The 27,295-nt window shown below is 38.1% G+C and overlaps 1 protein-coding gene across 3 annotated transcripts in view; it reads right to left on the bottom strand.

Moving 5' to 3' along the window:
• Window positions 1-5,550: 5,550 nt before the first annotated feature.
• Window positions 5,551-27,295, bottom strand: part of PDE10A (phosphodiesterase 10A) — a 393,315-nt gene continuing 371,570 nt past the window's right edge. For all 3 annotated transcript variants that reach the window (XM_009891448.1, XM_009891449.1, XM_009891447.1), the window contains 5 exons: window positions 24,194-24,366; window positions 22,082-22,193; window positions 17,535-17,615; window positions 11,865-11,953; window positions 5,551-6,279 (listed from right to left, as the gene is read on the bottom strand). In XM_009891448.1, the coding sequence (XP_009889750.1) occupies window positions 6,162-6,279; window positions 11,865-11,953; window positions 17,535-17,615; window positions 22,082-22,193; window positions 24,194-24,366 (573 nt within the window). In that variant the 3' untranslated portion in view covers window positions 5,551-6,161. The remainder of the gene's footprint in view (window positions 6,280-11,864; window positions 11,954-17,534; window positions 17,616-22,081; window positions 22,194-24,193; window positions 24,367-27,295) is intronic.

Here is a 27,295-nt window from a genome sequence, read left to right on the forward strand (position 1 = left end):
AAAGTGAGGAAAGGGAATTTCTCCTTAGTGATTGTCTTCAAAATAAGTACAACAAAGTAATCTCCAACACTTGTTGAGCAAGTGAAATCCATTGAAATCTCTGTCCCTTACAACTGACTCAAATGAGTACAGGATCTTCCAGAGCACTTAAATACTTTCAAATAAGCCTAATTAAAAGTTCCTCAAAACCAACAGAAATACTCCCTTCCTCCCCAAACTTCAATGAGCTTCAGTTAAGGTGCTTTTACATTTGTATTTTCCAACATCTGCAAGGGAATATATTCAGGGGTTGATTTTTCTAAGTCTCTGATGATGTTTTTGAGTAACAAAGGGCTAAAAATGTTAAGGCAAGTGCACCAACCGGGCAGTGACCATCAGCGCAAAGCACCACACTGTGCTACAAGAGCTAAGTCTGCGTGACAAGTAAGGCGTGTGATTGACTGCCATCAATTTGAAGAGCTTGACCAGAAAGTCATTAATTGACTCCAGCCTACAGTTCCTTGCCAATAACACTGAAACAGGTGGAAAAGACCAAATTAATAGTATTCACAGAAACATTCCTCTCATATTGCCTGTCCCTCCAAATCAGTTGGAAAGTTTTAGCTGAAATGAATAAACCCTAAAAAATGCATTAAATGTCAGTGCAGTTTTTCTGTTTCCACAGAAGTTAGCCCCAGCAGCACAACCCTTGCAGCAAGCAGAACTTTCTGGAAGGGCTGGGGCTGGTCACAACAGCACAAACCCAGGTATATTTTGTAAAACTTGTTTTTGACAATTATACGCAGTAGTTGCCCTGGAAACTTGTTTCTGGCCGAGTCGTCGTAGCAATGCTGAGTTCCTTCAGTGAGGAGGGAGCCCAGGCACGTTTGGAGGCCGTGCTGAGAACCGGAGACAGAGCCCGCGTTGAACTCTCTATTCCAGGCTCACCGTCTTTCTCTGAGAATGGACATGTCATAAAGACACAGGGCCACTCTGAGGTCTATAAAAGGGGAACAACCTATTTACTGAGCATGAACAGTGCAAGAGATCTTTGAAGTGAATCAATGTACTAGGTAGATAAACACACAGGAGGTTTTTTTTCCTCATTTTTGTTTACCTATTTTCTAAATATCTGCCAACGTGTTGTTCAGAACTTTGCTTTACATTTCCCTGAACTTACCTTGTATTTTCAGGGTATTGGCAGCCATCAAAGCCCTGTATCGCTTTGGACTAGCAAACTTTAAAAATCTGGGTGCGGGATTATTTTTCTACAGTTCAGCATCTGAGTATCTCCGTAATTCCCAAAAGGTGGCAAACGGTTCTGCATTAGCTGCACTGCCGTTTGACAGTGGCAAAGTGAGGACCTGTGTGGAACTATCTGTCAGCAGCAAGGTCAGCTCTGGCAGCAGGAGGGCAAACGGGAAGAAGATCCCTTTGCACTTTGTGGCAATGTGAACTTGCAATAGGTGATACTATTTTTTTTTTCTTTTTTTTTTTTAAATAATGAACTTATGTTGGGAAAACACACCATAAGCAGTGACCTGCAATTACAGAGAAAAACAGGTACTGCCTTTTTAAAGGAGCGCATTATGCTTTGATTCCATTTCTCCTGTGGATTACTTGTGGTGTACACACACACGCGCTCTCACACACACTTCCCATCCCTCACTTCCACTCCCAATAATAGCAAAAATAAACATGAAAAATAATATTAAAAAACTCTGTATTCAGTAATATTCACACCAAAGTATATGTATAGATATATCCATTAAAATTATGAACATTTCTAAATATATTTTATGTATCATACATATATTTATATGTATAATTACATATCCACAGAAGTAGTGTTGCTGTGCTAAAGCCAGCAGTAAAAGCAAAAACAGGTTTCACAATAGGACACCCATATATGCATATGTACTGGCTGTTTGGTTTGTGAATTTATTTACAACTTAACTATATCATAATAAATGCTTACTGTTCTATTGTACAAACGTAATAGTAAAGGTTTAGGTTTGTTTTTTAAATACAAAGACTGCAAATGAATACATGAAAAAATTACACACCATGTACAGTATTTATAATTTATAAATGCAAAGTTAAGACCTCTTTAAATTATTGCACTTGCATATTTTTTGTTTTTTTACAAAGTTTATATGTATCATATATATATATATGCGTGTGTAAATATATATATATATAAAACAAATTTTTCAGCTCACTAAATGTAGTAAAGTTGAATGTTGTTACCTTGAAGTTCTTTCTTCTTCACATAACAGCCCAACCTGAATTTTGAATATATATGAATCTACTCTACAAATCAGTTTGATCTACCCTAGAAAGCAGTCCGTTGTTTTAAGTTTTTTGACAGAGTATACACCCGTATTACAATCGAGCACAGTTTTTGGTCAGAAAGCAAAACAAGAGTTGTGATGTGCCTTTGCTAGATTGGGATATATAACCTAAAGTTTGAACATGAACTTCCTTGCAGCAGTGTGCAGAAAGCCTTTCCTGTGTTTAGAATGAACAAATTAATTGTTCCACTTCACAGAACGGTTCCTATATCACAGTGTTTGAGGCAAATGCATTATTTCAAGATGGTCATAATTGTTTTGAGCATCTAAAAATCTCTTTTTTTTAACGTGAATAGTGCTAGTTGCTATCCCTACAATTTTAACACTAAATGCTCTAAATGCAGTCACAGCAAACTGACGATATTGTTCTAAGTTTAAACACATGAAAGAAGTCTGTGCCACATAAAAAGATGAATTCCACACTGCATGTCCCCTCCAGTGTAAATATCTTTTTTCCTTATCATGTACCCCAACTAAAAAAAAAACTATTGCATTTCTCTAATGGTCACTTACAAAAAGAAGAACACCACTGCCATGAGTTGAACCATTACAGCCGAATGTTGCACTACTGTACAAAATTCATAGATTAATTGTAACAATGGAGTTTCTGTCAGTGCTATAATAAAATAAGCAACATCTCAGATGAGTATCGTGCTATGTCAACTATTTATCTCACTTAGTGCATACCTTTCAGGCACCATTTCATAACACATTAGAAATGCTCAGATATGGCTTCAAACAGCCCTTTTACCTTTACCGGCCTTAGAAGGGAAAAGCAATTGGAATTATTAACAAAAATAATGCAGTTTGGGGAGTATAAAGACTAACACTTCTAGGAAAGGAGGGATCTGTTATACATTCTTATTGATCTTGGGCAAGATCAGTTTTAGCAGGATAAAAATGCAAGGAAGAATGGCTTTTGGCAGTTCAACTTAATGAGCCAGATGCCTTAAAGATCTAGATGTCTTACTGCTCTATTTGTGAGTTGAAGTCCAGAATTTTGAACAATTAAATCTCAACATGTACTTGCACCATGAAATTCAAATGCACCTTCAAAGTTTTCATTTTTGGTGGGTTTGACTTTGAAAGTGCAGGTACACATTTGTTTCTACAAAACATCTGCACATCTAAGTCTGCAATCTGGAAATGTTAAAACAGACTAAATTTGCTTAGAATAGACAGTCTCTTGTGGCTATTTGTGTTGGTCTGGGTGCTAACGAAGAGAAACATTTTGTTGTGACCCTTCTCTTTTACACAGCAGGAAAACAAACCAAACCACAACCACTGGAGCCAAAACTTTTAATTCTAGTGGACATTATACTATAGCAAACATATATTTTATGTGGTTTGGATAGTTCTGTATTAGAACCAGTACCTGACTGACTTGAGACATTAATAGAACAACTTATTGCCAATTTGACAAATTTGTTAGGAAAACATGTTCTGTATCAGAAATTATAAACTTCAAAATAGAAAATATTATGTGATGCTGCTAAATATTTTGAAGTTATCTTCACTGTCAAGGAGTAAAAGATGAATTAAAAGCTTTCCATAAGACAGTGTGATAAGGAATATTTTTGCAGCGCTTGTAAGAACAGCATTCAAAGAGGGAGAATAACAGCAAATATACTTAACCCATGAAGGAGAAACATTCCATCCAGTTGTTGGGGTAACTGAATTTCTGAGAATATTTCTGTAGTCACCACAGATTTGGATAATTTCCATGCAAATTAAGAACAGTGGGCTGTATATCAAGTACTTAGCGGATGAAAGGTTGCATCTGCATGATTTAGTTAAAACAGAACTGCTAAGGAGTAAAGCAGAGGACACAGCATGAGACAGTATTAATTCTACTTGGGTGTAACTGTTTCCTGCCATTTTTTTTTTATTCCAAAATAGTTTGCTGGGGTTAACAATGAATTTCTGCACTCAGAAGTGGTAAAGCAAACTGAAAAAAATGATGGGGCTGCTGCTAGGACCCCGTATCATACAAATAGGATAACTTCATATTGAATTCTCAACCTCTGGGATATCCGTGTACTGCAAAGGCTTAGGTGCATTTATACATTATGTGATTATGTATCACATACTGTACACATGTACAGATACTGGTATGTGCTCGACCATAACAAAAGGCAAAACTCAAGAGTCCAAGTCATTTACATGAAACCCATAAGATGGCATGCTTATGACAGCAATACAGCTCACCAGACGTGAGATGGAAAAAGAGAACCTGTGTTCTGTCTTTAAGTCACTACTATTATTTGTTGCGGTTACACAAATGGCCATGTTATCACGGAACCACTATTATCTGTGAAAAAGCATATAATGCAGTATAGGCTGTATGTGAAAGGTATGCAAAGACTGTGTTTTCACCTACTGGATTAATATGACGACTTTTTCCTCATTATTTTTAAGAGAAAGATGAAGGCAAATAAGTGTTGTTGAAACATACTCTGTACAATTGCACTAAATTTTAGAGTGGCATTGAGTGTAAGGTCTTAAAGTCTGTGCATAAGTTTGTAAGGCTGAAGCCTCAGTCAGCACAGAACTGTAAACACAACATTTTAGAGTACTTTTCTTCAGTCAGCTATTCTTTCACTGAGAAAGGCAGTTCTACGCCTGGAAATTTTGCTGAACTAGGGGAAAAAAGCAAACAGACAAATGGAGAAGTTGCCTAATTTCACTCATCTTGGGATGGGGAAAAAGAGCAGAAGACAACATGCAGTGTTACTGTGCAACACAAAAGCTAGTGAATACAAAAACATTTTTGATTTATTGTGATGGTACCACAATCCTTTTTATCAGACCTGACTTTTCTGACAAGGCTTTTGTTCCCAGCAGATAGCACACTTTGGGTATGTCTCTAATACCTTTTAAAATACAACTCAGCAGGTAGAAATAAAAATGATGACTTTACTTAATTGTCAGCTAGGCAAGGAAATCTTTGCTGTCACATTTAAATTTTACTCTGATACTTCTGTCACTATGGATACAAAATCTCCAACCTGAAACTCTCTGTCATATCAGAGATAAATATCCAGTACTTCCAGTGTTTTAAGGGAGGAGTTGTCTAGGTTTATAAATCATTCTGAAGAACAAAGCACCATCACTAGTTCTTTCAATGATTGCCTTGTGTGTGACAGACAATTTGCATCATGATGCTTCATGAAGTACTTTAAACCTTTAACCTGAATGTTGGTTTTCCTGTAGTTTGCAGCAAGAGAATTCACTGTAACCTAAGCATGAATTACAGTCTCCAAGGATTCTGCTGCAGTTCAAACTGATTACAAGTAGATCACACATAAACATTCACAATAGCAATGGGTATATTGTTCTATTTATAGCCAAGAACTCCCAAGTGACACTGGTGTTAAAGCCAGCCACAGTACGGTATAATAAAAGTACCATTGAAACCCTTACTAGAAAGATACAGTTTAGAAGTACCCCCTAAGATTTCCCCCCTCCCCTCCCATCAGTTTTAAATTAAGGCCTCAGCAATGTAGCCCATGAGATAAGGCCAGTCTTTTATATTCACAAGTCGTAAGTTCTCTTTTGATAGCTGATTCCAAAACATCTGGGTTGTCATTTTCCCTCTGTTCATGCTGTGTCACCGGTGTAGGTCAGGAGATTGGCTGCCAGAGTCATTTAGCTGAGGTAACTCCATGGGTGTTACCTTCCTAGGCAGATCGCTGCCTTGGTTAGCATTTTGTAGCTTTTCTTTTTCCTTTTTTTTTTTCCCAAATAAAAATGAAACAAAAGAAAACAAACCCAACCCCTAAAACAAGAAGGGATGCTTTTTGGGTTAAAGCAATCTGTTGCTGCTGTTCAGTCATCAATCTTCACAGGAAGTGAATCTGAGGTCCCAGGAGCGAGGGACTGGGAGGGAATCCATATAGAGGCTTCCTCACCTCTTGTTACTTTCTCCCATTGATTGAGATTGTCCCTGGAGATGCAAAAAGTAAAAGAGGTAAAGCACTGTTCATAAATTTACTGGGATTTCTTCCTACCAATACTGTCTGCTGTACTATAGTTTGAGATGCAGCTTTATGCTGTATATAAGTACCTGTATGTCATCAAGCTTTTATCATCCTTACGTTATTTCATCCTTCACCTTCAGTTATCCCTTTTTGTAATTCTGTGTGGCTCATATACATCTTGATTATATATAAGCCTATGGCATACCTTCCCCACAATGAACCCTGGAGCTAGCGGCTAGTACCTGCTTCCATTACAAATGTCTAGCCCCCATGGCTGCAGAGAAAACCCAGCTGTGACCCAAGAGAGACGTGTCTGCAGAGACCCTGAAACAGCAGTCTGGAGACAGGTGGCCTTCCTCACCTTGGACTTCAGAGATTTCACCACAGCATACTTTGGCCTTTTCAAAACCACCACAGAGATCAGGACTTTTGCCAGGAAACTTCTTTCATTGGAAACAACAGAAGTGCATTAAGCCTTCTGAAACTCCTGCACACGGGCTGCCTGATAGCGCATAACGTGTTGTATGCCAACACCATAGTATCAACTTTCAGTTACTAATGGTGGTGATCACACTATCAATCTTCTACATTTAAAGAGTACCCCTTCCTCGGGACAGAAATTTTTACAGCCTCACAGCCTTGCCAACCCCCAAGTCCAAATTTTGGTTCACAAGCCGTAAAATGATGAGAAATTAACCTGGTAACGTTCTAATGATTTGAAGGGAGTACAGACCCATAATCTTACTTGCTGTACACTAGTACCACTCCAGCAGCTTGGAAGTCTAAATTGATGATCTCCAATATCATCAATTAGCGGATGTGCAACCTGTGGCCAAATCTAGCATTCAGTCTTCAAATACAGAGAGAGACAGCGCAAGCTCAACTGTTTCAATTTCATACTATCAGATACCTCATTACTAAAACAACAACTCTCAGATGTCTTCAGTAAACAAACACGATGGTTAAAGCACTAAGGTCTTACATACGATGTGTCATATTATCGTATTACATCGGAATTTATGTGGCAGAGCTCTTCTGATTTTTATGTCACAGCTTTGCTGAAACAGTTGATAAAACAGCAAATAATGAGCTGAAAGCACAGAGAACAGGTAAGAAAAGAAAATGTTGCATTTTCTGGGGATGGGGGAAGGCAGGATCTGATGGAGTCTACCGAAGAAAGCTGGTGCCCTCTAGGGGAACACCTACACCATTTTCTGCAGGCAGCTGGAAACCTGCTCTGCCAGTGCTGCAGGCCAACTGGAAGTCATGAAGCCAGCATTAATATGATGCTGAACCTCAGCTAATACAATCAGGCATTAAGGATCAGAAAAACTGAACCGTCACTATTTCTAGGCCCCTTTCTTGAAACTCAGAAAGTAACGAGGAGAACTGCAGCCAAAATATTTTTAAATTATATCAATTTCAGCAACAATTGAGAGACTTGAAAGCACATGGAAAAATGTTTAAAATTATCTGGTCTGAAACAAAGGAAAAAATAAATCATCTCATTGTCAAAATAAATGTACTATCATAGCTTTGCCACTTTGGTAGGCCTACTGAGTACATGGGCTACAAAACACACATAGGACTTATTCTGAACACTGTAACACAGGTGGCTGTTAGTTTTGATCTAAACAGAATGACAAGAGAGTATTTAAAAATATGGACTAGATTACCGGACAAGAAAACCTTCTAGATTCTTAGCTGCTGCCTTACCTCAGGGAAATCCGTGACTGATACATTCTTTTTTTCTTTAAAGATGTGGGTAATACAATTCATTTACCTTCATGCTCCCAATGATACCCTGGCTCCTAAGTGTCTGGAATAAATGCCCAGAGGCTCTCAAAAGAAAAAACCTTGATGCTGACATGCTGCCTTGGGTGCTTCTGCTGTTATTATTTGCAGCTGGTGTCTATGTCCCAAACAATTCAAGGACTCAGCAGCTTAAACGCTGTTTTCCAAGAACGAGCACTGCTGGTGAAGGGATGATATCAAAATCGGTTCAGTCAGCAGCTGAGGCAATACCAAACAGGAATGAGGCTGTATTTCTCTCATCACACCCATCAAAAATAAAGGAAAAAGTGTAGTGCAAAACCAGCTATTTGAAACACTCTGGAGTAACCTATACCCTGCAATAACATATGTTTTGGTAACTGGGGACTTGGAGTTAGATCTGCGTTCTTTATTACCCACTCTGCATCTCCAAGTCTGAACTCTCAACACTTCCACCTCAACCCCCTCAGACAGCAGAGGGTAATTTCAAGGCTAAAGCTAAAACTATCAAATTGCTCCTCAGAAGACTTTATGCCAGGGTGTGGATTATCAGGAAGCTCCTTAGTCTTATGGAGATCTTAAACCCCTTCCACACATCTATGCCCCAGTTCTGCATCAGTGCAATCTAAATTAAGGAATGCACACGAACAAGGTGGGGAGCTGTGTCTGCACAGAGCCATGCCCAGTCTGGAGACTGTGCCAGCGTAGCTTTCAGGAGTATCAGTATTATAACTATAACTGGAATTCCAAACAACAAACATAATTCCTAGAATAGAAAAAAGTTCATATGATCTCTGCCAGGAGTTTGATTCCTTTTACTTCAGACATCACACCTTTTGCAGGGAAACCCACTCTTGAGAAGATGTTCATGCTTGATCTTCAGAATTGTGGAGAACCTTTCATCTAGAACACATGTATGTGGGTGCTTGATACTCTGCAAGTCAACTTTAAATCTCCTCAGCTGAGCACTTCAAGTATTACAAGCCACTTTTGCAAATAAGCCTCATTTGGATATCCATGTGGCTAGAAATCAAAAGATATGGGTCTTCCCAGAACCCTGCCACTGAAAAAGGTGCTGTGCACTCAACCCAGCCGCTCTAAGCCTCAGTTCCCATTAAGTGGAGTAACAGTGCTAACTTCTTACCAAAGGCACTGGCTTATGCAAATGGTTCTACAGTCAATACAAACCCATTTTAAGACCTCCCATCTGATTGTGCTATAACAGAACTTTCCTGACATCCACTGCTGAGGTTACTTTATTAATCATACAGACTCTGCAAGACATTTTCATGTTAAAAGCATATAGGTACTGATTTGGGGAATAAAAGTACCCCCAGATGTTGAAAAGTAAGTAATACAAAACCAATGCAAATTTTCACATCTATAAAGCAGTTTGACAATATAGGTTATCTTGGGAACCCTCATCATAAGCACTACTGCATTTCTAATGGTGGCTATTATAGTTGATGCTGTTTAGTCCATGCAAACAGTATAAAAATCTTTCTGACTGAAAATATGGTCAGGCAAAGCACAATCTGTGTTCCAGTTACATGGATTGAATAACCGACCATTTAGCTTTCAGCCATCAATACATCTGAAGCAAGATGCCTTCAAGCAAGGATTACAAAGAGAAGTTAGAAAACTTCCAAGATCTCAGACTACCTCTCAGTAAAGCCGTTGGATGAGTCATGACCTTGTACAGACTGAAAGGATTACAAGCAGTTCTGTAGTTTACTTCATGTTCTCTCATTTCACACTGAAAGCAACTCTTCTTTATTTGTCAGAGTACACATTATTCAATTATCTATAATCAAACTATCAACACATACATATGAGGTCAACACTGCTCAAGGAGTACACATTCCTACTGTGTACTGTAACTCCAAATTCCAAAACAGGATTTGGACTTTGATATCATTATGATAGTAACACACTCCGCAGCATTTTGAAACTAGAGAAGAGTTTAATGCTATATTGTAACTGATGGAACCACTAAAATATGCACTTATGAATACTTCCACATTACTCAATTTATGATAACAAATTACTGCCTGTTTTTTACCAGACATTGTTACTTTCACAGCCTCTAAGGATGAAAGACACTACTATAAGGTTCACCTAGCCTGACTGCCTGGAGAAGACAGGCCTTGGCAATTTCCTCACAGTAACTGTGCCTTTATCCCTTTTACCTCTCTCTTTTAAAAAGTATACCTAGCCTTGGTTTAAGATCTTCAACTGACATGATTCCAAATGCTAAAAAAGAAATTCATGATATTACTTGTTTGAACCTTTGGGCTTCAAGTAGTCTTTACCTGCTAAATTAATGAGCTTTGTCTAATCAGAAAACATATTACAGAGAGAGCTACAGATTTTGATAGTCATTTTCTTGGATGAACTAAATACATTATGTAAGATTTTTTTAGTCTCTCACTACTAAGATCTCAAAACATTCTTTAAGCTCTCTCTTAATCTTCTCTTATTTGCTAGTGTGTTTATCTACTCTTCTTAAAGCACAGATGCTAAACAGGATTCCAACTGTAGCCCCATTAATGTAATAACTACAGAGGTATAGTCACTAATCCTACTTAATATTCCCTCCATATCCATCTAAGGGTTGCAGAGCCATGCCCAGCAGCAGGACCTTAGAGGCAGCTGACTATTAACGAATGTTTATAGATAATCACTGTTTTTCATAAGACAATCCTCTGTCCCACTGGTACAGACCTACATATTCTTCTCATAGGTATATGAAATAGAGTTTGGGTGCAAATGAAATTATTTTTGCTAACCGCTATGTTAAATGTCATGGTGTTTTGTACATAGCGGGCACCTTTCTGATCAGATCATTTAGTCCACAAGATCAGGAAAGTGGCAGAGCAGGTAGATCTGCCTTAGAGGACAAAGAAGAAGTTCAATGCAAGCTAGAATTTAAGGACCACAGGAGAAGAAAAAAAAACCCAACAAACGGTTATGAGAGGTGCTAGTAAGAACACAGACAAACAGGCCTCTCTTCCCTGACTATGACTAAAGATTGCTGACATTTTATGAACCAACTGTTGTTCTTTAGAGAATAATGATTAACCTGAAACTGGAATGTTTTCATGAAGCATACTGGTTTCAACAGAAGTTCTGTCAGAAAAGATTGCTAAGGTCTGGGATATAATTATTGGACAGAACTACCTACAAGGAGATCCACAATTATTCCAGGGTAGAAGCAGCCAATTGGTGAAGGACCCTTGCCTCTCCTCCAGAATATCCCAAGCTACATCCCAACTGATTGATAGGACAAAGTTACACTTGCCTCTCCCACATCCCAGCGGTCCCAAATACTGAATATTCCAGAGATCTTTCTTTTCCTGCTTTTTAGTAAAAATGTTCTGACATGAAATAAAGCATGCCAAACCCACATTTTTTAATGAAACAGAATTCTAGCCAATCTTAGTTGTGAGAACCATACTGAAGTAAAAGGAACACAGAGGGAAATTGCACTGAACCAGCCTAGATAGGGACACGTAAGCACTGAACCTGCTTTTTTCTAAATGCTTTAGGCGTCAAGCACATTTTAATCAGCGGTGTCTGAAGATCTGCATTGGATAGTCCCAGCCTGTAGTTATTGCCTCCAGGTTTCTGCATAGATTAACGTGAGATACACATCCCTGTTTATCTGCATGCAAATTCTAAAATTAAAAGTCTGTATTTCCAGACAAACTTGCAAAGCATGTTTACTTCTCCTTTATCCAAGCTACACACTTATGCAAAAACTTGCACATTTACTCACCTGCACGCTCGGAGTAGTGGCCCAGTTGGAGGAAAGATCTGTGCAAGTGTGGTGTAACATGGGATGGCTACAGCATTGTAGAACCCAATCTATGAAAAACAACAATGAAAAAAAAATAGTTAAATGTTGCCAAACTACAACACTGAAAGTTAACAGCCAACTTGCTCAAAGCTGTTGAATTCTTACTTAATTACTACTTATGTTAGTACTAGAAACTTCTGCATCTCCTCTAAATATCCAAATACTTTAAAATGATGCAGTAACAGTGAAGTCCCTGGCAATTGCAAGTTGCTTACCTGCCTCTCTTTTATGATTAATATGGCTGCTTCAGATAGGATTTTCTACAGGACTTTTTATTATTCAGTTGATTCAATTGACTTGCTCAGGATCTGTCTGGCTTTTTGGTGCCCATAGTGGCAGGAAGAAGGTGCAGATGGCAGAGCCATTTCTTCAAACGTTCTTGTGATGAGATTTTTTTTTAATAAAAAAGTAAAGTTGTGCAGCGTTGCCAAACTATGGTTGGATTCTGGATTGTTCTGATGTCCTCCAGAGCATGTATTACATAGCTCAATTTACTTGAGAAGCTAGGGGCTTTGCACCTTTGGAAAGTTTCTAAAAGGTGTGCATTGTGATCAATAATTGGTTGGCAATTTCTTTTCATTTATATGGTTCAGTGATATATTTTTACCACTATCATAGAAATCTATTTAGAGAATATAAAATGAGCACCTTTTAAACAATATCTGATTCATACAGGCTCAGGGGCCTATGACAGTTACCATGTCACAGCTGAATTGTCATGACATGAGGGAATTTTTAGAAAATGCTACATTAGCAAGGATGACAGGTTAAATTCAGATCCATTATAACATCACTCATTTATCCCAGACTCTCATAATAGTTACAGTAGTGCACTATGATCCCTTTCTTTGGGCAGAGTTTTTAAATGCCTTTTAGTGAAATACCATATATTGTACCGTGACCAAAGCATTTGATAACGTCTCTGTTTAACAGTCTAAATATTGGCCCTTATTCAGAAATCAAAGAGCAACTCTTGCCCTCACCTCCATCAATACAGATTCCTCCCATACTGCTATGTAACCAAGTCCATTCTGTACTTAAAAAAAATAAGGTATATTTTCTGACCTGAGAACCCAACAGTCTGAGCTGAGGTAATCATGATGTAACCAACAGAAAGAAACTGCAGCTGGTGAGGAGGTAAGGCTGCACACAGCTGTGATGTCTGCTCATCAACAAAACGTTTGCTATTTTGCACAGTGCACTGTTTTCTTCCTATGAGTTTTTTCTTGTTTCTTTGTTTTTAAGGGCGACTATTGTATTTCACTGGAAAATAGCAGATTACCTTACAGCTATCAAAAATTAAAATGTGAACTTAGGTACAGTCACACTGGCTCAATAAGAAGTGTGTTGTCATTGCAAAACATAAAAGATTTCAGCCAAACTACGTTCATCTGCAATATATTCTGAACAACCTTCTCTTTGGAACCCTGGAATTTAGAATAAAATGTGTCCTTTAAGGTCCTGAAAGCTTTTAAGTTGAAATGCACATCAATCAAGGAGGAAAAACCCTAAAAGGCTCAATAGATTTAGGTTTTTAATAAAGCCAAGCTAATTAAAAACATTCCCTCACGAGAGTTTCCATGTCTGACCAGAGCAAACTCACACACATCCCTTTTGTAAAAGGTTTAGATTATCTGAATAAATTAGTCCAGATTTATTTTTATGTTGCTGTGGCTAGACAGAAAGCTTAGAGTTCACTCAGGTATGAGCAAATTATTGAAGTCACTGCAGGAAAGGCAGTTTCTGTACATCCTAAAGATGCATAAGCAAGATGAACTAGAGTAACTACCCTTTGTTTCTGAAATAAATTGTTCCTGTCTAGCTGTGCATCCTAAACATACTGCTAGCTTTAAGAGCTTGATCTTTAATGTTCTGACTTAAGTAAGAAAGCACACTTAAGATTTTAATCCTTGCTGCGTAAGAGTAAACTTTCTATTTTCAACTTGAAAACTGTATTTCTGGGGTAAGCTTTGAATGGCTGAAGCACATGAACTGTTCCTTCTCTCTCCCTTCTTTCCTCAGACTGGCTTGACTTTCTTACTAAAAGGGCTTTCAGGTCACTGCATAGTTTTGGCATTTCTATTTTCTTCATGGGTTCCAAAAGGAGGGGCAGAAAAGAGGGTGATGGGATCCTTGCTGAGTCAGGAACAAATCTTCTGTGCAGGCTCCACAGTAGGAAGACACCAAACTCAGAGACTTTACATGAGTTGTATTGCAAAGGGTGTAAAGCACAAGAGACCAACTGATCCGGCCACCCAAGTGAGAGCAAGAGCTAAGCACAAGCTATTCTCAAAGATGATTACTTGAGGCACAAATAGCTTTTTTCAGAGATTACGTGTTTATACAAATCCTCATTTCCTAAACATCATTGTCATTTAAATAAGGTATTAATGCTTTAATTAAAATCCACATAAAAATACTCATTAATGCTTTTTGTTAGAGCCCAAGAAAATGGATGATAATGCTTTATTAAATTCTTCAGTCTCTACATAAATATAGGAACAGTTACTTTCACAGAATTATATAAGCCCTAAATCTCACATTTTTCTGTAATATTTTAAGATACTGCAGCTACAACTATACTACTGAAGTTGGCTTTTAATGTCTTGTCTTCCTTAATATTTTACTGTTATACTATTAAGAAGCATGAAACAGAGCACAGAGTAAAAAAGAACCTGATGAAGACAGTACCTGAGACAATACTTACTGCATTTTAAAGAGAAAAAACCCAGCTTATTTCTTAGGTCTGTGCTTTTACCCCATTAGCAATTCTTTCACAAATGCTAAGATGACTATATACTATAATACTGTGTACTTTTCAAGATGTTCAAAGATAACTAATATAGTGTGTGGAAAAACAAACCAAATGCAGAAAAATGTTTCTTCTCTTTTTAGGCCTATATTAAATGCACACATTTAGGAAATTAACTGCTAAATCCTTACTATAACAAGGGTAATAGTCTTTATGCTAAAATATGATAAAGCATATGGAGTAAAGTGTCAGAATACAAAAATTTCCATAGTCTAGTTTACCAAGTAATTAATCTACAGTCATTTTGTGATACATTGTCATTTCTAATTTATTTTAAATACTATTTTTTCATTTCAGAGTTCATGAAATGCTTTGAGAGTGCTACTGACAACTAAAGCATCACAGGCCATATGTATATATGTATATGAAAGGACAATGGACAATTTAAATTTATTTTTCTCTGCTCAGCTAACCAAAGGACAAGTTACCTTTTCCATTTACCCCCAAAAAGTTAGTTCAAAGACCCCCTTTTTCCTCAAATTTATGTTTACAAAATACCATTATTCCCTAGGGAAAGCATAAAAAAGCAGTGGTCTCTCCACATTTGTGCACAGGAAAATCAGTATCCAAAGACTTCGAAAAACAGACAATTGAGGGTCTTAGAAATACTCCCTTTATTGCTTATCCTCGAGAAACGCTTCACATTATTCTTTTTATTTTTTTAGGAACGTCAAAAAGCAGTTGTAGTAGATATCCAAAAAACTAATGAAGAAGAATTGGCCTAAAATATTTTGAAATCTGAACCTGAATATTTTAACTGGGAACAGGTGATGAAGTTCATTTTGCATGCAGGATAAAACAGCAAAAACTTTTAGCAAAGGGCTGAAGCAACCACTTACTAAGTTGAAAAAGTGTTACTGACACTTCTCAAAATCATAGGTGATTGTGGTTGTAGCTAGAGTTACAAGTACGAAGAATGGAACATGCGACAACAGCAAAGAGCACATTGTCATTTAAGTAAACATTTGAAAACAAGTTTTCCACTGCTACTTAAAAAAATTAACCCTGTTTTGCATGCAGAACATAGAATTCAGCAGCCCATGTACCCTAACATCAAATGCAATATTCTTTAATATATAAAATGTTTTATAATAGAATCATAAAAAGGTTTGGGTTGGATGAGACCTTTAAAGGACAGCTAGTCCAAGCCCCCTGCAATGAGCAGGGACATCTTCAATTAGATCAGGTTGCTTAGAGTCCCATGCAACCTGACCTTGAAAGTTTCCAGGCATGGTGCATCTATCACCTCTCTGGGCAACCCGTGCCAGCGTTTCACCACCCACATTGTGAAAAGTTTCTTCCTTACATCTAGTCTAAATCCTCCCTCTTTTAGTTTAAAGCCATTACCCCTTGTCCTATCACAACAGGGTCTAATAAAAAGTTTGTCCCCATCTTTCCTGTAGGCCCCCTTTAAGTACTGAAAGGTTGGAATAAGGTCTCCCCGGAGCCTTCCCTTCTCCAGGCTGAACAACCCCAACTCTCTCAGCCTGTCCTCACAGGAGAGGTGTTCCAGCTCCCTGATCATTTTTGTGGCCCTCCTCTGGACCCACTCCAACAGGTACATGTCTTTCCTGTGCTGAGGGCTCCAGAACTGGGGTCCCACCAGAGCAGAGTAGAGGGCCAGAATCACCTCTCTCAACCTGCTGGCCATGCTTCTTTTGATGCAGCCCAGGATACAGTTGGCTTTCTGGGCTGCGAGTGCACATTGTTGGCTCATGTCCAGCTTTTCATCCACCAGTACCCCCCAAGTCCTTCTCCTCAGAGCTACTCTCAATCCCTTCATCCCCCAGCCTGTATGGATACCGGGGGTTGCCATGACCCAGGTGCAGGACTCTGCGCTTGGCCTTGTTGAACCTCATGAGATTCACGTAGGCCTGCTTCTCACGCTTGTCCAGCGTGAGAACCATCCATACTCTGGATGGTATCCCATCCCTCAGGCAGCGTCAAACACACCACTCAGCTTGATGTCGTTGGCAAACTTGCTGAGGGCGCACTCGATCCCACTGTCTATGTCACTGATGAAGATATTAAACAGTACTGGTCCCAGTACAGACCCCTGGGGGATACCACTTGTCACCAATCTCCATCTGGACATTGAGCCATTGACCACTACCCTCTGGATGTGACCATCCAACTAATTCCTCATCCATCAAACAGTCCACCCATCAAATCCTTACCTCTCCAATTTAGAGAGAAGGATGTTGTGGGGAACCATGTCAAAGACCTTACGGAAGACGACATCTTCCCTTGTCCACTGATGTAGTCACTCTATCATAGGAGGCCACTGGGTTGGTCAGGCAGGACTTGCCCTTGGTGAAGCCACTCTGGCTGTCTCGAATCACCTCCCTGTCCTCCATGTGCCTTAGCATAACTTCTAGGAGGATCTGTTCCACGATCTTTCCAGGCACAGAGGTGAGGCTGACAGGTCAGTAGTTGCCACGGTCCTCCCTTCTACCCTTATTAAAAATGGGTGCAAGGTTTCCCTTTTTCCAGTCACCGGGGACTTCACTTGACTGCCATGACTTTTCAAATATCATGGAGAGTGGCTTTTCTACAACAACAGCCAATTCACTCAGGATGCATCTCGTCAGGTCCCATAGACTTCTGTATTTTCAGACACCTCAGGTGGTCATGAACCTGATCTTCTCCCGCAGTGGGAAGGACTTTGCTCCCCTAGTCCCTACCTTGCAGTCCCATACACTTGAGAGGAGGAATTTTCTCCGTATCTGTTTTATTAACACTATAAACATGTATCATTTTATTAAGAGAGTTCATACCTGACCCTGAGGGACTTCATCTTTCTTGTCTCTGTCCATCATAGGAATAGGTTGAATACCCGTTTTCTTCATTTCATCACCCTGAAGAAAAGCAGAGAGAGACATTAGGAAAACAAAAATCAGGACTACCGAGATCTGAATTAATTTCCACTTTCTATTGTATGTCAATCTAAAAATCCAGAATTTAAAATATTATGTGGTACTGGCCTAAGGCAATCTCAGAAAATTGCCTAAGGAGGGGCTAATGAGCCCACATTATACATTCGCCTAAATGATAATGTAAATAGCAGATACTGAAAATGAAGCTTTTGAGTCAATGTACACACATTTTCCTTGTTTCCAAGGGCATCTCCACAATAAAAAGCAACTGGAAGAATAAAACCAAAGAAATCAGTTCATTCTATTATCTTCTATTCATAGTTAGTCTCATCTTTCAAAACATTACCTGTTTAAAGCACTATAATACAATGACCAGTAGAACACAACTCACCCATCCAAGGAAAAGCTGAGTAAAATAGATGAATTTACAGTGTCAACAATCCAATCTTTTTGACCATGCTGCTTTGAAGCAGCTGCCTGTCAAATAGCCTCCTTTAAGTACATTATCTCTCTACATTCGTAACAGCTATACTGGGAAAGATACAGTATATCCAGAGACCAGATGTATGTAATGTACAAGAGAGAACTCTCTCCTTATATTTCACCCATTACCAGCGGAGCAACCAAAACACATTTCTCAGCACTATAATGGGCCTGAACACAATTACTCCTTAAAAATACATAAGTTTTCCAAGAGTCTTATGCCTCAACTGCATTGTCAAAACACCACAGATGTTTAATAAAGGATATAAAGGCAACTACTGTCATAGCAATGGTTGCTTTTGGCTGTTGTTCATGTTTGAGATTCCAAAGTCAATGTCATCTTCAAACTGCTAACCTTATGTATTGGGTTTGTGTGGTGAGGTTTTGGTAGCCAGGGGGCTGCAGGGGTGAATTCTGTGAGAAGATGCCAGAAGCTTCCCCTGTGTCCGATACAGCCAGTGCCAGCACTATAAGGGCTGCTATGGGGAAAGTTAACTCCATCCCAGCCAGACCCAATACACCTTAGTTAGGGAGAAAGTTTATGCAGGATAACTGCTCATACAGTATTTGCTTGTCTGTGTCCTTTAATGTGAGATTCAGCTTACAGAGGTTTAGCTATCTGAGAGCTTGGGACCTTCTCTAAATCCGTTTTCTATGCTTCTGCTGCAGTTCATGAAGGCATCTCCAGAAGACAATTTATTACACCTTTCTCATAAGATTTTATCAAGCCACGTTTCAAGTGCCAACGTGCCTTCCAAGGGAGGATTTTGGCACCTTTACTCAAAGCGAAGTTTGCAATATAATAAATTGATTCTGGTCTGAGCAGAGCATCTTTCTGTTTGACTGCCTTGCAACTACCTTGAGGGTAGAAAAGATGGGGGCTTCTGGAAGACAAATTCCCTCTTGCATATTTGGCCTCAACATCACCTATTAACTATGATCATCCTCAATTAACCAACAAAAGATGTAATCAGGAAGCTATTTTTAATTGGTGTCTGTACTATTCTCTCATATCGCATATTTCTTTCTCCAAGTACTTAGAGATGCTAGAATCATGGAACCTAGTCTCTGTTAGTCATTTTACTATTGAAAGAAACAAAAGGAAAGGCCTCCTTCCTCAGCTGATAAAAAAAAAAAAAAAATAAAAAAAATGCCTGTAACAGTTCCAAGCACAGATATTCAGTGGATTGTTATTTAGGAACTGTAAGCAAACTTTGTTTTTATGTGCCCCCATTAAATAGTACTTAATTTATTTTCCATTTGCTTGAAGTACCGCAACTGGTTGATCCAGGACTGTCTGCAGCTACCATAGTATCAGTGATAAGAACCTCAACGCTAAACCATTTAGCATCATATGATTTTAAGCTCTTTGATTAACATAGTATCAAATGCTTGAGAAACACCTGAAGTCAGAGCTTTGAGGAAGCTGTCCAGCCTCTGAGGTACTATGCCAAAACTGAACAAAGCTCAGATTTATGTTCACCATTTCACCTTGAAAGGAAAAGGTATCACAGAATCACAGAATGGTTTGGGTCGGAAGGGACCTCTTGGGATCATCCAGTCCATTCCACACCGCTACCCCAGCAGGATCAGCTACAGCAGGTGACTTTGGCCAGTCAGGTTTTGAATATCTTCAATGATGGCGACTCCACAACCTCTCTGGGCAATCTGCACTGCTAGTTGACCACCCTCACAGTAAAAAAGTATTAGGTTTAGATGGAACACATGCGCTAGAAACGCAAGTGTTTTCTTGTGTTCAGTATGTGCAAACACATCTGTGATACACTGCTGTAAAAAAATACTGCTTTTATCCTCATAGTTATGATCATGATCAGAAAGTTAAAGCTGAAATTTTAAGCAGTTTGTATCACGCTTGCAGTATGGTTATAATAAGTGGCTTATTATAAGTGTCTTAAAAATACCGCAGAAAGGGTTTCACACCTGCCTAATGTCTCATATCTCACAAAAAAATCACAGCAGACAAAGCTTATACAAGCTTGCAATCCTATATAATTGATCAGCAAATGTATTATTTTGCTTGAGTTGTAACACTGTGGGAAAGCTTCATGCTGAAGTGCTATAAAGGTAAGTCTTAGCTGAAAACTTTAGCTATACTGGGCTTCATTTAATAAAAAAAGACCAGTGTGACATACCACAAAATTGCTGCAACCTCTCCTGCAGTTATTGTTTTAGTTAACAATTACACAAAGAAGAAATATCATAAAAATGTTCTGATTAAATCATTCAACATATTAAGATTATGAAGTCAAGTAGTAATTAGAAGCAACATTCTATCCTACTTTTAAAACTGTAACACAACCATTCAATCTAGTCAAATATACTTTTCTAGAGTGTACCTTCCCCCCACACACAAATAAGTAATAATTTCTGCAGTGAAACAATATCTAAACTTTCTATCGGTTTAGATTTCCCAGGATTTTCTCTATATCTCTCTCCAGCTCTCCAATTTCCAGAAGCGTTTAGACCTGTGGCTGGATTTGCTGGTGATCCTGACTGGATCACAGCATATCCAACTTCTGCCATGTGTCAATTAACCTCTTCTTAAAGAGGATTCAGTAAAATACCAATTACAGAATTCAATTTCTGTCAATAACTTCTAATTTACAGTTGCTCTATGTAGCAGCAATAAAGCAAGATCCACCTTTATTAACTCATCTTTGGATTACAAAACAGGTTAAAGTCTGGGCAGGCTCAATTATGTGCATAATTCCCATCTTAACTATTGTTGAGTAGGAAAAATCAGTCTGATCCTCCCTTCTCCACTGAGTTCACAAGATTTGCATTAAAAAGTCTTTTTACTGGTAAGCAAACAAAAGTTGAGTATGTAATCAGTGAGACACATCAACATTATGCCTCCAATATATCGCTTATAAGAACATTCACTTTCCAGTGCTGACATTTTAGAAAGTGAGTACTGAACTAGATCTTTGAGCTTCTATAGTCTGCATTTTTCAAATATTTTAGTGTAGTCTGAGCTATTCATAATTAAGAGAACAAGAACAAGTAAATACAAAAAACACCCACGAGCCATGCACATCTTGAATTTCATAATGAACATGCAACAGGCAGGACAAAAATCTCCACACTATATGCATGCTACAACTCTGTAGGCCTGATTTCCATTTTACACCTGTGTAAAACAGAAATAAGCCCACCGAATTCTGCTGATTTCCACAGGACACATAACAGAAAAGAACAACTTTATAATACACATGTGCAATAGCAGTTCTGAAAATGCAGCGTATCTTCTAAAACTGCATAATTCAATTCCCCCCAAATTCATTCCTTATCCCTAAAGTAGTCATTTGCACTCAAATTAAACAATTAGAACATTTACTCAGTGTAAGACATGAGAGTGCATCTTTACGAACATGATTACTCAGTGCTCAATGCTGTACTTCTCAGTGCATATCTGTGGTGTAACTTTCAGTATATTAAAAAAGCAGCGCTCTCTCAGACCCAGTTGATGAGCTGGCTCACAAGATTCAAATGGTCAGATCAGAACAATTTTAAGGTTTGCCACATTTGCTTTAGCATTTTCTGGACTCATACTACAGCTTTATAAGTCTGTTTCAAGGCAGTTGACCTGGAAGCTGGTTTAATATTTTGGATTTCTAGAGTACAAATAGATCCTTCACAAAACTACAGTTAGTGACTCAAAAAACCTTACAGATTTTCTTCTGTGTTCTGTTGCTTGGTCACTTTATGTTAAGACATACTTTCCAAATTCATCTTTAACAGAGAGAAAAAATGCTGCCTGAAAATTAGGAAGCTAACTTAACTCTTTAAATAGCTTCAGAGTAAACAACAAAACACGCGCATGCACCAATGAACAGTTTTTAAAACAAGCATGTTAAGATATCCAGTACTTATGGTTTGTTTTTTTTCTTCCTGGATACTTCCATTTACAAGGAAAAGACAGCAAACAAAAGAAACACACATACCTCAGCCCAGAACTCCGCATAGATATCATTGGCTGTCAGTCTGGTAACTGGCCACAACTTTGTTACGGAACACAAATCACAAGCCGTCATCATCAGACCAATCACTCTATCTCTAAAATAAGATCACATTAAAATGTAAGTTTGGTAAATAATTAATGATTACACTACAAAGTTTTTATTTTCCCTTCTTCAGTTCAATCAGCAGTAAAGTATATATACTACAAAATTTCTCCTGCCTTGCTTGTTTCTTCCTCACTTGTTTACGACTCCTTGGTAAGGCACCACACAAATTGTATATTATATTCTCTGTAGTATTCCCTGCGTTGTTTGCAACCAGAGTTCATTGACTATCCTCTGCACAATCACATTCATAGAAAAGTACACAAGAATGCCTGCCTGTTAAAACACTCATATGCCCCTACTTAATTTTCTGAAAATACAGTGCAAGTCTATAAGAAGAAAGATAGCATATCCTGTTGCTGCATTTCCTTCTGTTCTTTAAAAAGACAGAAACACGTGCTCCAAAAAGAGGAAAAAACTAGTTCTGAGTCTGTCTCAAGGTCCTCTGTCATTGCTTTGTTGGAATGAATTCTAACCCTGACAGAACAAGAATCATACTCGTAACTCTGTCCTATACACTGACGAACCTGTTCACAGAATAACTGAACAGCAACAGTAAGATTATGATCGTTAGTAGAATAAGGCACACAAAAAAAATCTTATTTTAACAGTTTTCTAGCACTTGTCTACTACCCAAACCTATGGTTTATGAATCTAAGTTTTATAAAGAAAACTGACAAATTAATGAGTGGATTCATGTGTTTTCCACCCAATGGAGAACTTAAGATGATATTTAAGGACACCTGCATCTTTGTTAATAATGCCTATTCCAGGGAAAAAGCACACAACTTGCTATCTTGCATGCCAATGTGATGGCAGTCATGAAAACTGTACCAACAGACAAATATAACAGGGAAAATCCACAAATACACAATATAATCAATAAATAAATGGCAAAATGTAATTTCCCTGAGTTAAGAAAGAGGATTCATCAGTCACATAAACACCAAATTTATCATTCCATTGCATATACAGATACCAAATACAAGTCTTGCATTCTTTAGCCACATTACAAACTGATGTCCTATCTTTGGGTACCTGGCTTTGCACTGAAAATGCTCTGAGGGCAGGTAAAGAAAAAAATGCAAACAATACTTAATCGCACACTAAATTGTTGTGGTCCTATTTAAATTTTATATACCCTAAATTCAAGATTTCCAGTAAATTTCATTATCAGATTATCAGGAGCTATTGTATCTTTGTCTTCTAGGATGTTGACATTTATTCAAGTCTGATAAGCTTCAGTTCCATACTGGGAAATAAGCTTTTAAAAACTGCCCTTCCTACAGTGTTGTAATAATTTATTCAAAACTACTGGCAAAAGCCTGTAAAACTCTTCATAAAGAAGAAGACCCAAGTAGCAAAATTCTTTCTGAAAAGAGATCAGAATCATGACTCAATATTTTCCCATATTATTTCTCTAATTTCTCGCTGCATTAGATTAATGACAGGATCCGCTTTCTAGTAAAGAAGCTCTGAAAGGCTACATGAGCACTTTAACGAAGCCTGTTATGAGACACGTCTCACCCAGGGTGTACTATCTTTTGCTCATGTGGACAAAGAGAGTCATGTATTTATGAATATACGCACTTGCATATTTTTAAAACTTACAGCTATCTTAATTCACAAAGGTTGAGTTCTGACCAGAATTCTTTCCAAAAAAGCACGTTGACAGAATAATAAAAATATTGATGTAAAAATAAAACTAAGTAATTATTCCACTCTACCTTTTTCCCCACCACCTAACTGCCTGTGCACTAACTTCCCTCTGCAAATCATCTGTCACTGAACAGTGCAGATGACATCCAAAGGCAGTGACATGCAAATATAAAACAATGGAAATTACTGTTACATACTTACAATGTTACACACAGCCGGTCTTAGAAATTTCATATATAAGAAAATTATGGTGTACACAGATTTATTTTTTTTTAAATGCTTTTATTTCTAGGACTTATGCCATAGTGAACTAATACTGGTTTGCCACTTTACCTGTGTGCTTGGTTCTTTAGGTTTAATGCTCCCGTCTGATGCAGCTCTTCAAGCTGTTTTCTATTTCCAAAATACAGGGCAAGGTCTGTGGCGATGATGGCTTTCCGGATGATCTCAAGTACTTGCTCGTATTCACTGGAGCTCAGATTGGAGAAGACATTGTGCCCTTCCAGCTATGAAAAAGTAAAAAACCAATAAAAAGCACAAGCTCTAATTCTGAGATGATTTCAGTCTTTACTTCACCAGACAGGTTACAACAGTTTTACAGCCCACTGACAATTTTTGTTGCAAATTCAAATGTTGACAGCCTGAAATTCCCATTTTTATCTTTCCTTTTTAAATACTGTCATGAAACCTATGACTAAGCCACTGATTTGGTTTTGGGACTACTTCTGAAGCCTAAATGTATTAATAGAGAAAAATGCAAGCTTTTTCTTTGCTGATTTATAAGCACTACAGACACAGAACTTCCAGACAGCATTAGCTTGGGAACTCGTGATTCAATCCTGATCCAGAGTACTGCATTGCCAAGTTGGTAAAATGAGTGTCTGATTCACTCTCAAGTACAATTCTGATACTGCATAGCACATAATATGGATAAAGAAACATCCAAGTTGAGGCACTAAAATAATTTTGTTTTCATAGTGTTCCAAATGAAATGTGCCTGAAATTGCTGCATTTACTGATACAATTTTCTCTACAGAAATAAATTTAATTAGAGTATTTTAATGTATATGAACATTTAGGGGAAAAAGCTGCTTTGTTCAACCATGAGTTGACTGACTCATAAACTAAAGACAATGGTTTCCACTATGGAGGCTCTGGCAGCGTGCCACTGTCATCCCTTTTCAATTTCCACTGTGTATTATTGCACGTTTAACTGACAATATCCATGTGCTGTGATCGCTCATGAAGCTATATCCCATTTTGAAAAGTCAACACTATTCGCTGTCTCTACGATTTGGAAAACTTGTCAAAAGTCTTCCTACTGTTGAGAGGAAACAGAGAAAAATAAGAAAGAATGAGCCAGTCGTGTCAAGGTGTGCACATTCACAAATAGAAAATATTATTAAAATACATCAAATGCAGAGGTGTTTTGACATTTAATTGGCATTTGGGCTGAAGCTCATAAAAAGTTTCCCTGACTTTTGTCAGGCATTTACATAATTTGTTCAAAATAAATCCTCTGTGGTACAAATAGGCTTGGTTTCTCTCACCATCCGGAACGTAAACGTCATTTTCCAACACTTTTACTTGGACAAGTAGATTTATTGTGCATAAGGAATAGAAAATACAATCCATCTATGTCTCAATGTTCCTTTGACAGGCTCCTAAATCATAGAACATGATGTTTAAAAAAGCCAAAATTCAGAACATTTTAACCCACCATCAACACTTTGGGAGCAGGAAACAACTACTACTAGTTTTCATGATTTAGGGTTCTGGGGACACTTTCCTCCCCAACCTTGCTGCCTAACACATGAGAAAGGGCTATTTGTCCTATTGTGTAAATTATTCTAGATTCTATTCATCAGGCTTTAGAAACTGCACTATCAGAAAGTCCACTGTGACAGCTTCTGTTCATACCACTAGAAAAGAACTGATTCTGTTAAGTACTGGCAGAAGCTGCCATTTCTGAGCATGTCACTTAGGCTTTTGAGTAGTACGTATTAAGTATAAGCTCCTAAGATTTTATTCTTTCCCAGCTGATCTAAAGTTAGTGAATGGAATCCAATGTATTCGTAAGTATGGTGAACTGCAGGTGGATGAGCAAAGCAGCTATAAAGTTTCCAACCGTGAAAAGTACAGCAAAATACTAACATAAAATTAAACTCAGTGAGATAAACCCTAAAGGGTTTGGTGGGTTGGTTGGCTTTTCTTTGTTACAGTCCAGGAATTCAGTAAGGTTTTTTGACTGAAACGAAAAAACAGCAACTCCAAAAGGCTGCTCTAATCTGCCTTTGCTGCTAATCACCGCCTATGGGCACATGGGTAGGCAGTGTTTGAATCCACTCTACAGCCCTGACCACCCCTCTCTCTCCCCTCACTCACACTGATGGCCAAAGCTAGAAGGCTGTAAGGAAGTAAAAGGCTTCCCTGCCTTCTTGGCAAATGGGACTTTCACTGATTACAACATTTCTGTGGGAAAAATGCCAAATGGTTTTTGAAGAATGACAGAAGTCTGCTTCACGTAGCCATAGTGGGACAGAGAATCGTTAACGACTGAGGAACTTGCTCGCTGTGCACAAAAACACAAAGAATGAATACTAAAAATCTAATGCCATACCACCACTGAAGGATTCAATTACACCCTCCTACATGGAGGAGCATTCAGACAAAGTTTCCATTCTCTGAGGAAATGTATGATACCTAAAACCATAATCACAAGATGTGCTTCTGAATACAATACAGAATAAGTATTTTTCCTAAAAGGTGATTAGGTATTTAAGAAAATATCTATCTTCCCCCTGAAAGACCAGAAAGAAAGAAAAGTTAACAATGAATCAGTGGCACAGTAGCATGGTAAGACTGTGCATTGCACGTGTGTATGGTAAATTAAAACCAGTGAGCACAAGTATGTTATGGACTGACAGTGGTTTCACAGGTGAGAGCTCTCATTCTAGGTGAGCACGAAAGAAATTTTCACTGATGAGAAAATATCTGTGCATCAGTAGCACACTTGGATTTCCCAAAATGTGTCTGCATGCTTTCTTGTAGTTTTCTAGTCATTAAACATACAGACACATTACCTCATCTTATGGACTCTCCTTCATAGACTACCTTACTCAGTTTTTATTTCAAAAAAGCACATGGTAACATAGTGAAACAAGTTTAAACTTTTCATGCGTGCAAAATTAACATTTCCTCCTTCATGCCACACATTTAATGTTCATGGAATTTATTACAGCAGGTTTTCAAGCTTCTCATGCAAACTTTTGCCAGTAATTTATTCAGAATTTCAAGATGGTTGAAGACTTTGTTGAAGCACATTATGCTGGAAGTATCTAGCAAGAAAGAAACTCATTTTTCATTTTCAAAGTTCCTATTTCATATGGTCACAGGAAAAACCCTTTTTGTTCCAGAAGCTAAAAGCTCCACAGG

Source organism: Charadrius vociferus, unplaced genomic scaffold, assembly GCF_000708025.1.
Source record: "Charadrius vociferus isolate BGI_N301 unplaced genomic scaffold, ASM70802v2 scaffold68, whole genome shotgun sequence".
In the NCBI taxonomy this organism is placed as follows: Eukaryota; Metazoa; Chordata; class Aves; order Charadriiformes; family Charadriidae; genus Charadrius; species Charadrius vociferus.